The sequence below is a fragment of the Chinchilla lanigera genome, unplaced genomic scaffold (genome assembly GCF_000276665.1).
Source record: "Chinchilla lanigera isolate Chin_1 unplaced genomic scaffold, ChiLan1.0 scaffold00041, whole genome shotgun sequence".
NCBI classification, from domain to species: Eukaryota; Metazoa; Chordata; class Mammalia; order Rodentia; family Chinchillidae; genus Chinchilla; species Chinchilla lanigera.
In genome coordinates this window covers 18794946-18804104 of record NW_004955442.1, presented here as the reverse complement: position 1 = coordinate 18804104, position 9159 = coordinate 18794946, and the positions used below count along the sequence as shown (strand labels likewise).

Sequence of the window (9159 nt, the reverse complement as noted above, 5' to 3'; positions counted from 1 at the left end):
GGGGCGGGGCCAGAACGCGGCCAATGGCGGGTGCCGGGCTCTGGAACGCCGTGAGCCGTGTTTTCCGAGGTGGCGCTTTGCCCCATGGGGCACTGTGGGTCTTGCTGCAGTTTTTAGAACGCCTGGAGCAGAGACGCGCTCGGGAAGGAGTAAACCTCGGAGTCTGCCGTGAAGGACAGGATCTCCAGAGATCCTGAGCAGACCCTCCCCCAAGACCCTGCAGACTCAGTGCCCACTACATACTGAAGCCTACACAGGGGACTGCGGGAAGCCGGCAGGGGCTGGGCCGGCAGCAGGACCTGCTGTCAGCATCAGCTGCGGGCCTGCAGAGGGAGAAGCCCACAGTGAGCAGAGCTCCCGCCCAGGATGGGGCTGCTCTGTGGCTGCTCCTTGTGCTTTGGGCTTGGCCTTAGACGTCACATGGACGGTGCAGTTACCACTCTGCTCCACTCCTGGATTGAGGGCTCCCAGCAAATGTATTCAGGAGAAGACTTAAACCCAACCTTGTTGCACTGTCCCATACAATTTTCTGGGCACACACAGGTCCCCCGTACCCCAAAAGGTCCCAGTCTGTCTTTAGTAGGTTGCAGGGCCTAGTGTATCAGCCCCTGTCCCTCCTACCCACACCAGCACCAAGCAAAGACGCTTTGCCTTGAGAAACCGATTTTAATATTCATAATCAGCAAGAGGCTGAGTCCTGTTAATGAGGTGTTCCTGTTGTGTCTGCAAAGTGGCTTGGAGGGGGAGCTCTAGCCAATCTGGGAGTGAAGAGAGCACCCCTCCTTCTAACCATCTGGGAATCCGGGCAGACAAGTGTCCCTAGCCATGCCTGGCTCCAGCTTGAGGCCCTACAGGCAGGGAACCACCTCCCCGCTGGCAGCTAGTGTTGGTCTTCTCAGGCAGTCACTGTCTACTTTGGCCTTCCCAGGCTTTTCGATGGCTCAGAGGTGGCATCAATAGGCTTCAGCAAAAATAAATAATGTCCAGGTGTCCTGCCTCCCAGCGGAGGTCCTCTGTGCTTCTGGAGTGCCTTGTTTCTTGGAAGGCTCATGCCTTGGCAGGAAGGGGTGTGAAGACTCAGCGCCTGCTACACACTGAAGCCGTACACAGGAGACTGGGTGAAGGCAGGAGTGATCGAGTATCCAAGGCGGAAGCTGGCAGGCGCTGGGCCGGCAGCAGGACCTGCTGTCAGCATCAGCTGCTGGCCTGCAGAGGGAGAAGCTCACAGTCAGCAGAGCTCTTGCTGTCCAGTACAGGGCTCCTCTCTTGGCTGCTCCTGAGTAGCTGGGGGCCAAAGAAGCAGGGTTGGTGGGGCCAGCCCTGACTAGGACCAGCCTGAGGCACAGGGAGAGCAGCTGTCTGGAGGAAAGGGGTGGGGTGGGGTGGAGTGGGTGCATTGCTGTAGGGCTGGCCAGAGGCTGGCTAGTCTAGAGAGCAAGCTGATCCCCAAATGGGACACTTACTTAGCTCCATCAGCTGAGTCTCATTCATGCCCATCAAAATCTAAAAAAACCATATTGACATTAATGGCAAGTGGGTAGCCCAACACTGGGGAGGACACAGAATCTCAGCTGGTGTGCTGCATGCTCATACCACCCCTCAGGCCTGTGATAGCCCTGCAGTGTATGCTCATGACCCAACAGCCTCTCCAGTCTGCTTCACAGCCAGGCCATCCAAGGCAGGCTCTTAGGTGCAAAGACCTTCCAGCAAAAGCAAGCAACGGCCATGCTGCCCAGGGCCAAACAGAGCAGGGTACAGCAGCAGAGTAGCTGGACAGCACCCTCTTCAGAAAGCATGGGCCCTCAGAACCCGGCGGATGCTGGGTGTGCCAGTGTTCCTGGACACACAGACTTTCATACCTGGAAGCCACTGGGTTTCTCCCGCCCCCCGTCTATCTCCATATGAAGCCCAGCCAAGGCAGAGCAGGAGAGTGTGAATCCTTCTATCCTTCCCCACCCCAGGGTGCCACCTACCAAACATGAGTGGGGTGGGCTCCCCAACATGCTCCTCTTGCTTGCGCAGGCTCTCTAAGGCATCCAGTTCGTCAACCTGTAAGAAGTGGGTGCAGGGGAGCATCTACTCAGGCTCTGGGTGAACACAGAGCACGAGGCTTAAACACAGGGGCCTCTAGGATAGTTCAGAGCTAAGGATGTACGCAGGGGCAGACTCACAGTGGCCTACTCTATACCCCTACTCTATGCTCCAGTGCAGGAAGGCCAAAATGAGGTGAAGACTTGGGTTTCTGGGCTAAGATGGAAGAGGTGGCAGATCCCTGGTGAAGACCTAGCTGCAGTTGCAGCCCAGAGGATTCCCGGTGGGTCTGTGGCCCCCAGGGGCACCACAGCGAGCCTAGTCTTCCTCTGGACACAGGGACACCACCACAATGCCCTCATCATGACAGGTGCCTTGTCTGGCTCTGGCAGAAACAGGTTTTGGGGCAGGAGATGGACAGTAGGGGGAGCTACCCCTAGAGCTACCAAATGTCTGAAAACCCTGGCTAACTCTGGGTTAGCTCTGTGGCTGCAGTGCTGTCCAAAGTGACAATGGCTACAAACAACATCAATCACAACAAACAGTACACGAGCCCCACAATTCACAGGGGTGTCTCCTGCTGGTCCAACCCCCACACAGTGACATCTCTGAGGTCTGCATTCCTCTCATGTTAACTCATGGGCCTCTACGGCCATACAAAGTTTCAAGCCGTACTTGTCCTTCTTAGGGGTAGGGGCTCCAAAAAGCTAGCCACCTGCACACAGCACAGGAAAGGGGAAGCAGCTCACTTTGGGAAGGTGCGGTTCCTGCAGCAAGCGCCACACAACACATCCCTTCTATGGGGAGCGACTGTCCATGTGGTGGGGGAAGCAAAGAGCCTTCTGAGTCTAACCAGTCTGCTTCTTGCAGCTCAGGCCATGCAGTCAGTACTGCCCTTCCCCTCAGCCCTGAAGGTCATCAGGGAGCCTCATACCCAGTACATACCCACACTGTGTGATGGGACTGCGTCACACTCTCCTGCAGTGGGGTGAGGGCCCTGAATGGTTTCTCATGTGGCTTTCATCAAGGACTGGGCAGCACTACAGATAGCAGGCAGCCCTGAGGGACCGTGTTGCTGTTTCTGTCCTAGCTCACACTGACCTTGGCTTTCTTCCCTTGCACCATGGCAAGAAACCTCAGTAGGAGGCTTGTAGAAAGCTTGGTGGTTTGTAGAAGGTTGGCTTGTAGAAGGCTTGGTGTGTGGGTGGAAGGGCAAGAAGGTGCTCCTACCAGGTGGCTTTTCCAGAGTGCTACAGACAACAACTGGGCTAGATGACACAGATCTCTGGATAGTGGCTGAAGCTGGATCCCAGAGAGAGACTCCTAGGACTCTGATACTCAGGAAGAATTTTAATACCAGACCCTGTCACTTCGATGAAGAAGGTAAAGTCATCCCCTCCACTGCTGTTGCAAAGAGCCAGCAGCGTGGTAACATTTCTACCAAGTGCTAGGCAAAAGGGGGTCACTACCAAAAGGGTCAAAACCAGCTGCACCTTGCGACTCTCCTTGATGCTCTGAGGGTAGACAGCCTGGCTCACATGCAGCCGAACGGACTGAGTGCTGGAGGCCCCAAGGAGTGCTGGCACCACCAGTCAGGGCTGTCAGCAAGCAGACTTAGGGTAGGAGAGCTGATGTGAGCAGCAAGTGATCTGTTTTACCTAATGCCTCTGCAGTGATTTTTCTAGTGGGTAGAAAAATATTGTATAGAAAGCCAGTTGAGCATGAATGGAAGTGGCCCTTTCTGAAGGCAGGCCAGGACTTGTTGGGCAACCTGGGCTGGTATCAAGCAGGTACACCACCTGGGCCCAGCAGGCTCAGAGCCACGGCCACTGCCAGGAATGGGCTGTGCCACACGGGGTCCAGAACTTACTTTGCTAAGGTACTCCCTCATCACCTGGATGAAGTAGGGCATGGCAAAGTCAATAAGGTTGTGTCTCCAGGCCAGTTCAAGTACCACATCTGGGTGAAGCAGGTCATAGCAGGTGAAGAGCGAGGCTGTGAAACACTCTCGCTTGCCTTCCTCCAGGAACCACTGCAGCAACTTCTCCACAAGCTCAGGATCACGTGACTCTGCAGCATGCTGTATGGCATCCTGTGGCCAAGGCAAATACACAGTATGGACCACAATGCACAGCAGAGGCCTTGAGCCTACAAGTAGTTGGGAGTGTAATAGCACCAGCTTTCTCCTCTGAAGACTCTGATACAGTGTGGTCATAGATGTCTGCTTCAAACTAGCTGGGGCAGCCTTGGCTGGTTTGTCTTCAACTTTGCCTAAAGTGAGCACCTCTCTGAGTGCTCTTTCCCTTGGGCCTTGGGCATTTCCAGACCGCTTCTGCTCCAGACTGAGTTTAGCTGCCTCAAGTGGCTTCCTAGAAGACTCAAAGGCTCTAGGAGCTCCAGCAAACTTCTCAGCCAGCATCCCTGCTCCTGTTGCCTGGAACCCACCCACCTCCCTGTTTCTGATCACCACCTGGCTTTCTCAGCAACTCTCAGGCTTGCTCTGGATTCTTATTTGTCTGTATCTACCTCTCTTCCCAGACTATGGCTGTGGCTGTCCCCCTGGCCGCCTCCCCGCCACTGCCACCACTGCTGCCACATGCCTACAACTTCACTGCCTGTGGCTCAAGTTTACTCATAGGTGTGGAGGGGTCCTGGTCCTCACCTGCCTCTTGCCTAGCCTGTCTTATGTACATGGCACCTCGTTGTGGTCTATCTGACTGCACCCTACTCTTCAAGTGATGCTGTCCATTCTGCTTTTATCTAACTCTTCTGCCTTCTAAAAATACTTTTTCCAGGCTGGGGATTTAGCTCAGTGGCACAGCACCTGCCTGGCAAGCGCAAGGTCATGAGTTTGATTCCCGGTACCAGAAAAAAATAAAACAAAAAAATACTTTTTCCTCGTGGTAGTGCACGCCTGTAATCCCAGCACTCGGGAGGTTGAGGCAGGAGGATCATTGCAATTTTGAGGCCAGCTGGGGCTACAAAGTGTGCTCAAGGCCAGCCTGAACTGCATAGCAAGACTCGGTCTCAAAAAGACAACCCCCTACAAACAAACAATTTCTTCCTATTGCCTCTCCCCAATGAGCACACTGTGACATGATTGCCCTTCTCCAAAAGGATTCTTAGGAGGTTCTAATCCTGCTCCAGGGGAGGATCGTCCAGCATGGCAGTGCTGACACTTGTAAGGGGGTCACCTGAACATCGGGGGCTCTTGAGCACCATCTCTATCTTCTATTACCTATGTGGAGCACCATATTCCCAGCAGTGGCACATACATATTCCCTAGGGGCCAGAGTCACTTCTCTACAGGCAGCATGCTCAGGCACTTTCTATCTTTAATTCTGTCTTCTGCTTCACCTTTTTAAAAAATTTTTGTCTTTTTGAGACAGGGTCTCGCTATGCAGTTCAGGCTGGCCTTGAGCTCACTTAGTAGCCCAGGCTGGTCTCGAACTTGCAATGATCCTCCTGCCTCAGCCTCCCAAGTGCTGGGATTACAGACGTATGCCAGCACACCCAACCTTGGCCCTGTCTTTTGGATTGTCTTATGCTCTGAGAGGGTCACTGGCTGTGGGAGGCCAGCCCCTGGCAGTGCATATACTACTCCTTGCTCGTCACTGTCCGCTGCTGAAGACGCTACGCATTTATGTTCCTGGAGGGTAGTTTGGGGATGGACTGAGCAGCTGTGACTGGAGGGGAAAGATGTGTCTGAGTTCTACTGCTGCCTCCCAGCAGCCAGCTCCTGGCACCTTCTCTGCACGTGGTTTCAGAGTCTCAATAGCATTTCTTCTTGGAGCCTTCTGCAGGTGCTCTATCAGCTCTCAGGAAGGACCACAAGCACTGTCACTAGGGCTAGAGGTCACAGAACAATCCAAAACACTCAATGTGACAACTTGGGGTGAAGCCTGAAATAATTCTGGCATTAAGGGTCACAGGCTTTGATAGGGTCTAAACCACAGCTAGGGGCTGTGAGAGTGAGACTCCCATGATAGGCAAGTGGCGCCCAGACAACTCTGAGGAGTAACACCTGCAGGTCAAGATTGCTACCTGCTGGGAGGGCTGCCAGGGTTTTCCAGCACTTGGAGCCCTTGTGAATCACTCAACTACATCAGTATCACAAGGGCCACATGTGCAGTTCCTCTTTGGCCCAGTGGGAGATCAGGGCAAGCAGAGGATGGCAATTCCTCTGGGCAGCCCAACCTGACTAGCAGATTCCCAGATTAAATTTCACAGTGGTGCTGAACCACTTCTCACTGGCAGAAACAAGTGGTTTGAATATAATTTTAATTTAGTTTTTAAAATTCTATAAATCTTGATAGGAATATAACTGGGTGTAGTGGTACATACCTTTAATCCCAGCACTCAGTAGGCTAAGGCAGATGTATTGCAGCAAGTTTGAGGCTAGGCAGGGCTACATAGTGAACTCAAGCCCAGTTTAAACTACACAGTGATCTCTGTCTCAAACTAAAAAGAAAAAAACTGCTGCTGAGCCTGCATGATGGTGCATGCCTATAATCCCTGCACTCGGGAGGTTGAGGCAGGAAGGTCAACATGAGTTTGAGGCCATTCTGCGCTACATAGTATGTTCAAGGCCAGCCTGAACTACATAGTAAGACCCTGTCTAGAAGCACAGCAGAGCAGGAGCAGAGCAGGAGCAGAGCAGAGCAGGAGCAGGAGCAGGAGCAGGAGCAGGAGCAGGAGCAGGAGCAGGAGCAGGAGCAGGAGCAGAGCAGGAGCAGGAGCAGAGCAGGAGCAGGAGCAGAGCAGGAGCAGGAGCAGAGCAGAGCAGGAGCAGAGCAGAGCAGAGAAGGAGCAGGAGCAGAGCAGAGCAGGAGCAGAGCAGAGCAGAGCAGGAGCAGAGAAGAGCAGGAGCAGAGCAGGAGCAGGAGCAGGAGCAGAGCAGGAGCAGAGCAGAGCAGAGCAGAGCAGAGCAGAGCAGAGCAGAGCAGGACCAAAGCAGAGCAGAGCAGAGCAAAGCAAAGCAAAGCAAACAAAAACAAACCTCCTGCCATACTGAATTTAGAAAACTCATGTACCTGATGGAAAAGAATCAACTCCACGACTCTTTAAAAGCTGTTCAATCCAAATCAGATCCCTCTCAACTCTCAATCCATGTTTTAAAAACAGTCCTTCCTTAACATCAGTCCTCTAACCCATGTTGAGGATCTCCTGATAAAACTCAAGAGCCAGGTATCAGGAAGAAGGAAGGGTGTGAGCTCCCCTAGTGCACCTCCCTCCAGGCATCAGGAAGCACGGCAAGGTGACTGGGCCAAGAGGAAAAAGGGTACGGGGCCACCAACCTTGTAGAGATGGTCTTTCTTGCACAGCTCCACGCTCTGAGCCCACCGGTTGTTGCCCTTGTACAGATAAGCTGCAATGCGCCTGAATTCGATCAGCTGGTGCTTCTCCAGCTGCTGAGCCAGGCTGACATTGTCGAAGTTGTCATAGGCATCAATAGATGCCCTCAAGCCCTAGGAAGACAGCCCTTCTGTGAGGAAGTTGGCACTGTGACAGCTTGTCTGCACAGCCAGTAGGCACCAGGAATTACAGAAAGACTTCTGCCCGCCTGTCTGCTGGTGCCCACAAACCCTCCTGTGCAAGGCAGCCTGCTGTGGGAACTGACTGCCAGATACAGAGAGGGCCCCACCAGCATCTGGGCTGCCTTATCCATACCTACCTGATAATCCTCCTCCTCAGTCAGCAAGTGGTTCAGTGCCTCGTTCACACTCTTGTTGTTGTGGCTCTGGACTGACCGCAGGTAAGGCTTCACCAGGGGTAGCTGGCCTGCCTGACAAGTTGGGAAAATGGTCAAGGGACTTGGTCTGGGAAGGAAGTGCCCAGGCCACACCAGTGAGAGGTGGAGGTTGGTATGGCTTAGTCGAGGAGCCACTGGGCACCTTCTAGACAACTAGGACCAACAGGCCCACACACTGATACGAAGAGGAAGGCTTGGGGTACTCAGACAACACTGTTTAATTTGTGGATAGGGATGGGAATAAAAATTTGTACTTGAAACCTAAAGCAGTCTGATAAACTGAACATGGAAATTTCAAAACCTGTTTGGGAAAGTGCTACCTTTCAAGTGGCCTCAACAGAGCTAGCCTGATACCCCTTCTCTCCAGACATGGGGTTTTGGCCAACTCACCTTTGAAAAGAAGCTGACTGTCCTGGTGTGGTCCAGCCGGGGAGACAGCACCAGCAGTAGGTCATTTATGAGTAGAGGCTTGTAATCCAAGTAGAACTGTAGGGCTTTGTAATAGATTTCCACATTGGCTACCTGGAAGGGGGCAAAGCTGAGGATCAGTCTCTGTCCTGCCTCCAGATACCCCAGCTCCACTACGCCACCTTCTGGTTTTTGCTCAAATGGCACCGTGGTAGTGAGAACTATCTTGACACTCCATAAAACTGAAAGGCCCAATATATCCCCTCCCATTTCTGTGGTATTTTTTTCCACAGTTTTTTTTTTTTCTTCCCGTACTGGGAATCAAACCCAGGGCCTCGCACTTGCCAGGCAGGCACTGTGCTGCTGAGCTAAACCCCCAGCCCACCCTGTGCATTCCTGATGGAGACCACTATGTAGCAGCTCTGAGCAGGATTAATATTAACCAACTGGCTTTCCATGTTTACTTGTGAGTCACTGGTCCTGACTGAGGCCTGTAATGGTGGGTGAAGGCAGGAGGCCTCAAAGGACAAGACAAGGCCACAGCTGAGGACTTTTGGTTCCAACCCCAATTAACTAAGAGCAGACTAAAGCTGCAGGCATCTCACTCCTGCAGTGAAGGCCTTCTTGGAGTTAACTTAATTCTCCTAAATTAATGTTAAGTGTTACTTGGAGAATTCCATAAAGGGTTTCCTAAGTCCTGCCCGGATTCCTGCATTTTCTTCAGTATCCTCCTCCTTTGTTTGAAAACATAATAAATATGGGTCTGAACCCAGAGAATCTAAAATTTTGTAAGAGAGTTGGCCCCTCCTGGAGCCCTAAAATCATTTCAATTGTCTCATTTATTTAAGCCTTCGCTGTCCACTTGTTTGGGAGATTGCGGGCCTGATCAACCTGCAATAACTAGGGTTATTAACTTGATACATTCCTGTTTCTTGCCTGCCTCATTCAAGCAGCTACACGAATATCTG

General features: G+C 52.6%; 1 protein-coding gene across 5 annotated transcripts in view; it reads right to left on the bottom strand.

Annotated features, from left to right (window-relative positions):
* Positions 1 to 646: 646 nt before the first annotated feature.
* Positions 647 to 9159, bottom strand: part of Cltcl1 (clathrin, heavy chain-like 1) — a 115440-nt gene continuing 106927 nt past the window's right edge. For 2 of the 5 annotated variants that reach the window (XM_013517955.1, XM_005391782.2), the window contains 6 exons: positions 8174 to 8305; positions 7706 to 7816; positions 7329 to 7499; positions 3902 to 4123; positions 1974 to 2049; positions 647 to 1206 (listed from right to left, as the gene is read on the bottom strand). In XM_013517955.1, coding sequence (XP_013373409.1) covers positions 1088 to 1206; positions 1974 to 2049; positions 3902 to 4123; positions 7329 to 7499; positions 7706 to 7816; positions 8174 to 8305 — 831 coding nt within the window. In that variant the 3' untranslated portion in view covers positions 647 to 1087. Of the gene's footprint in view, positions 1285 to 1463; positions 1504 to 1973; positions 2050 to 3901; positions 4124 to 7328; positions 7500 to 7705; positions 7817 to 8173; positions 8306 to 9159 lie in introns of all 5 variants that reach the window. The other 3 variants (XM_005391784.2, XM_005391785.2, XM_005391783.2) reach the window with 3 other exon arrangements.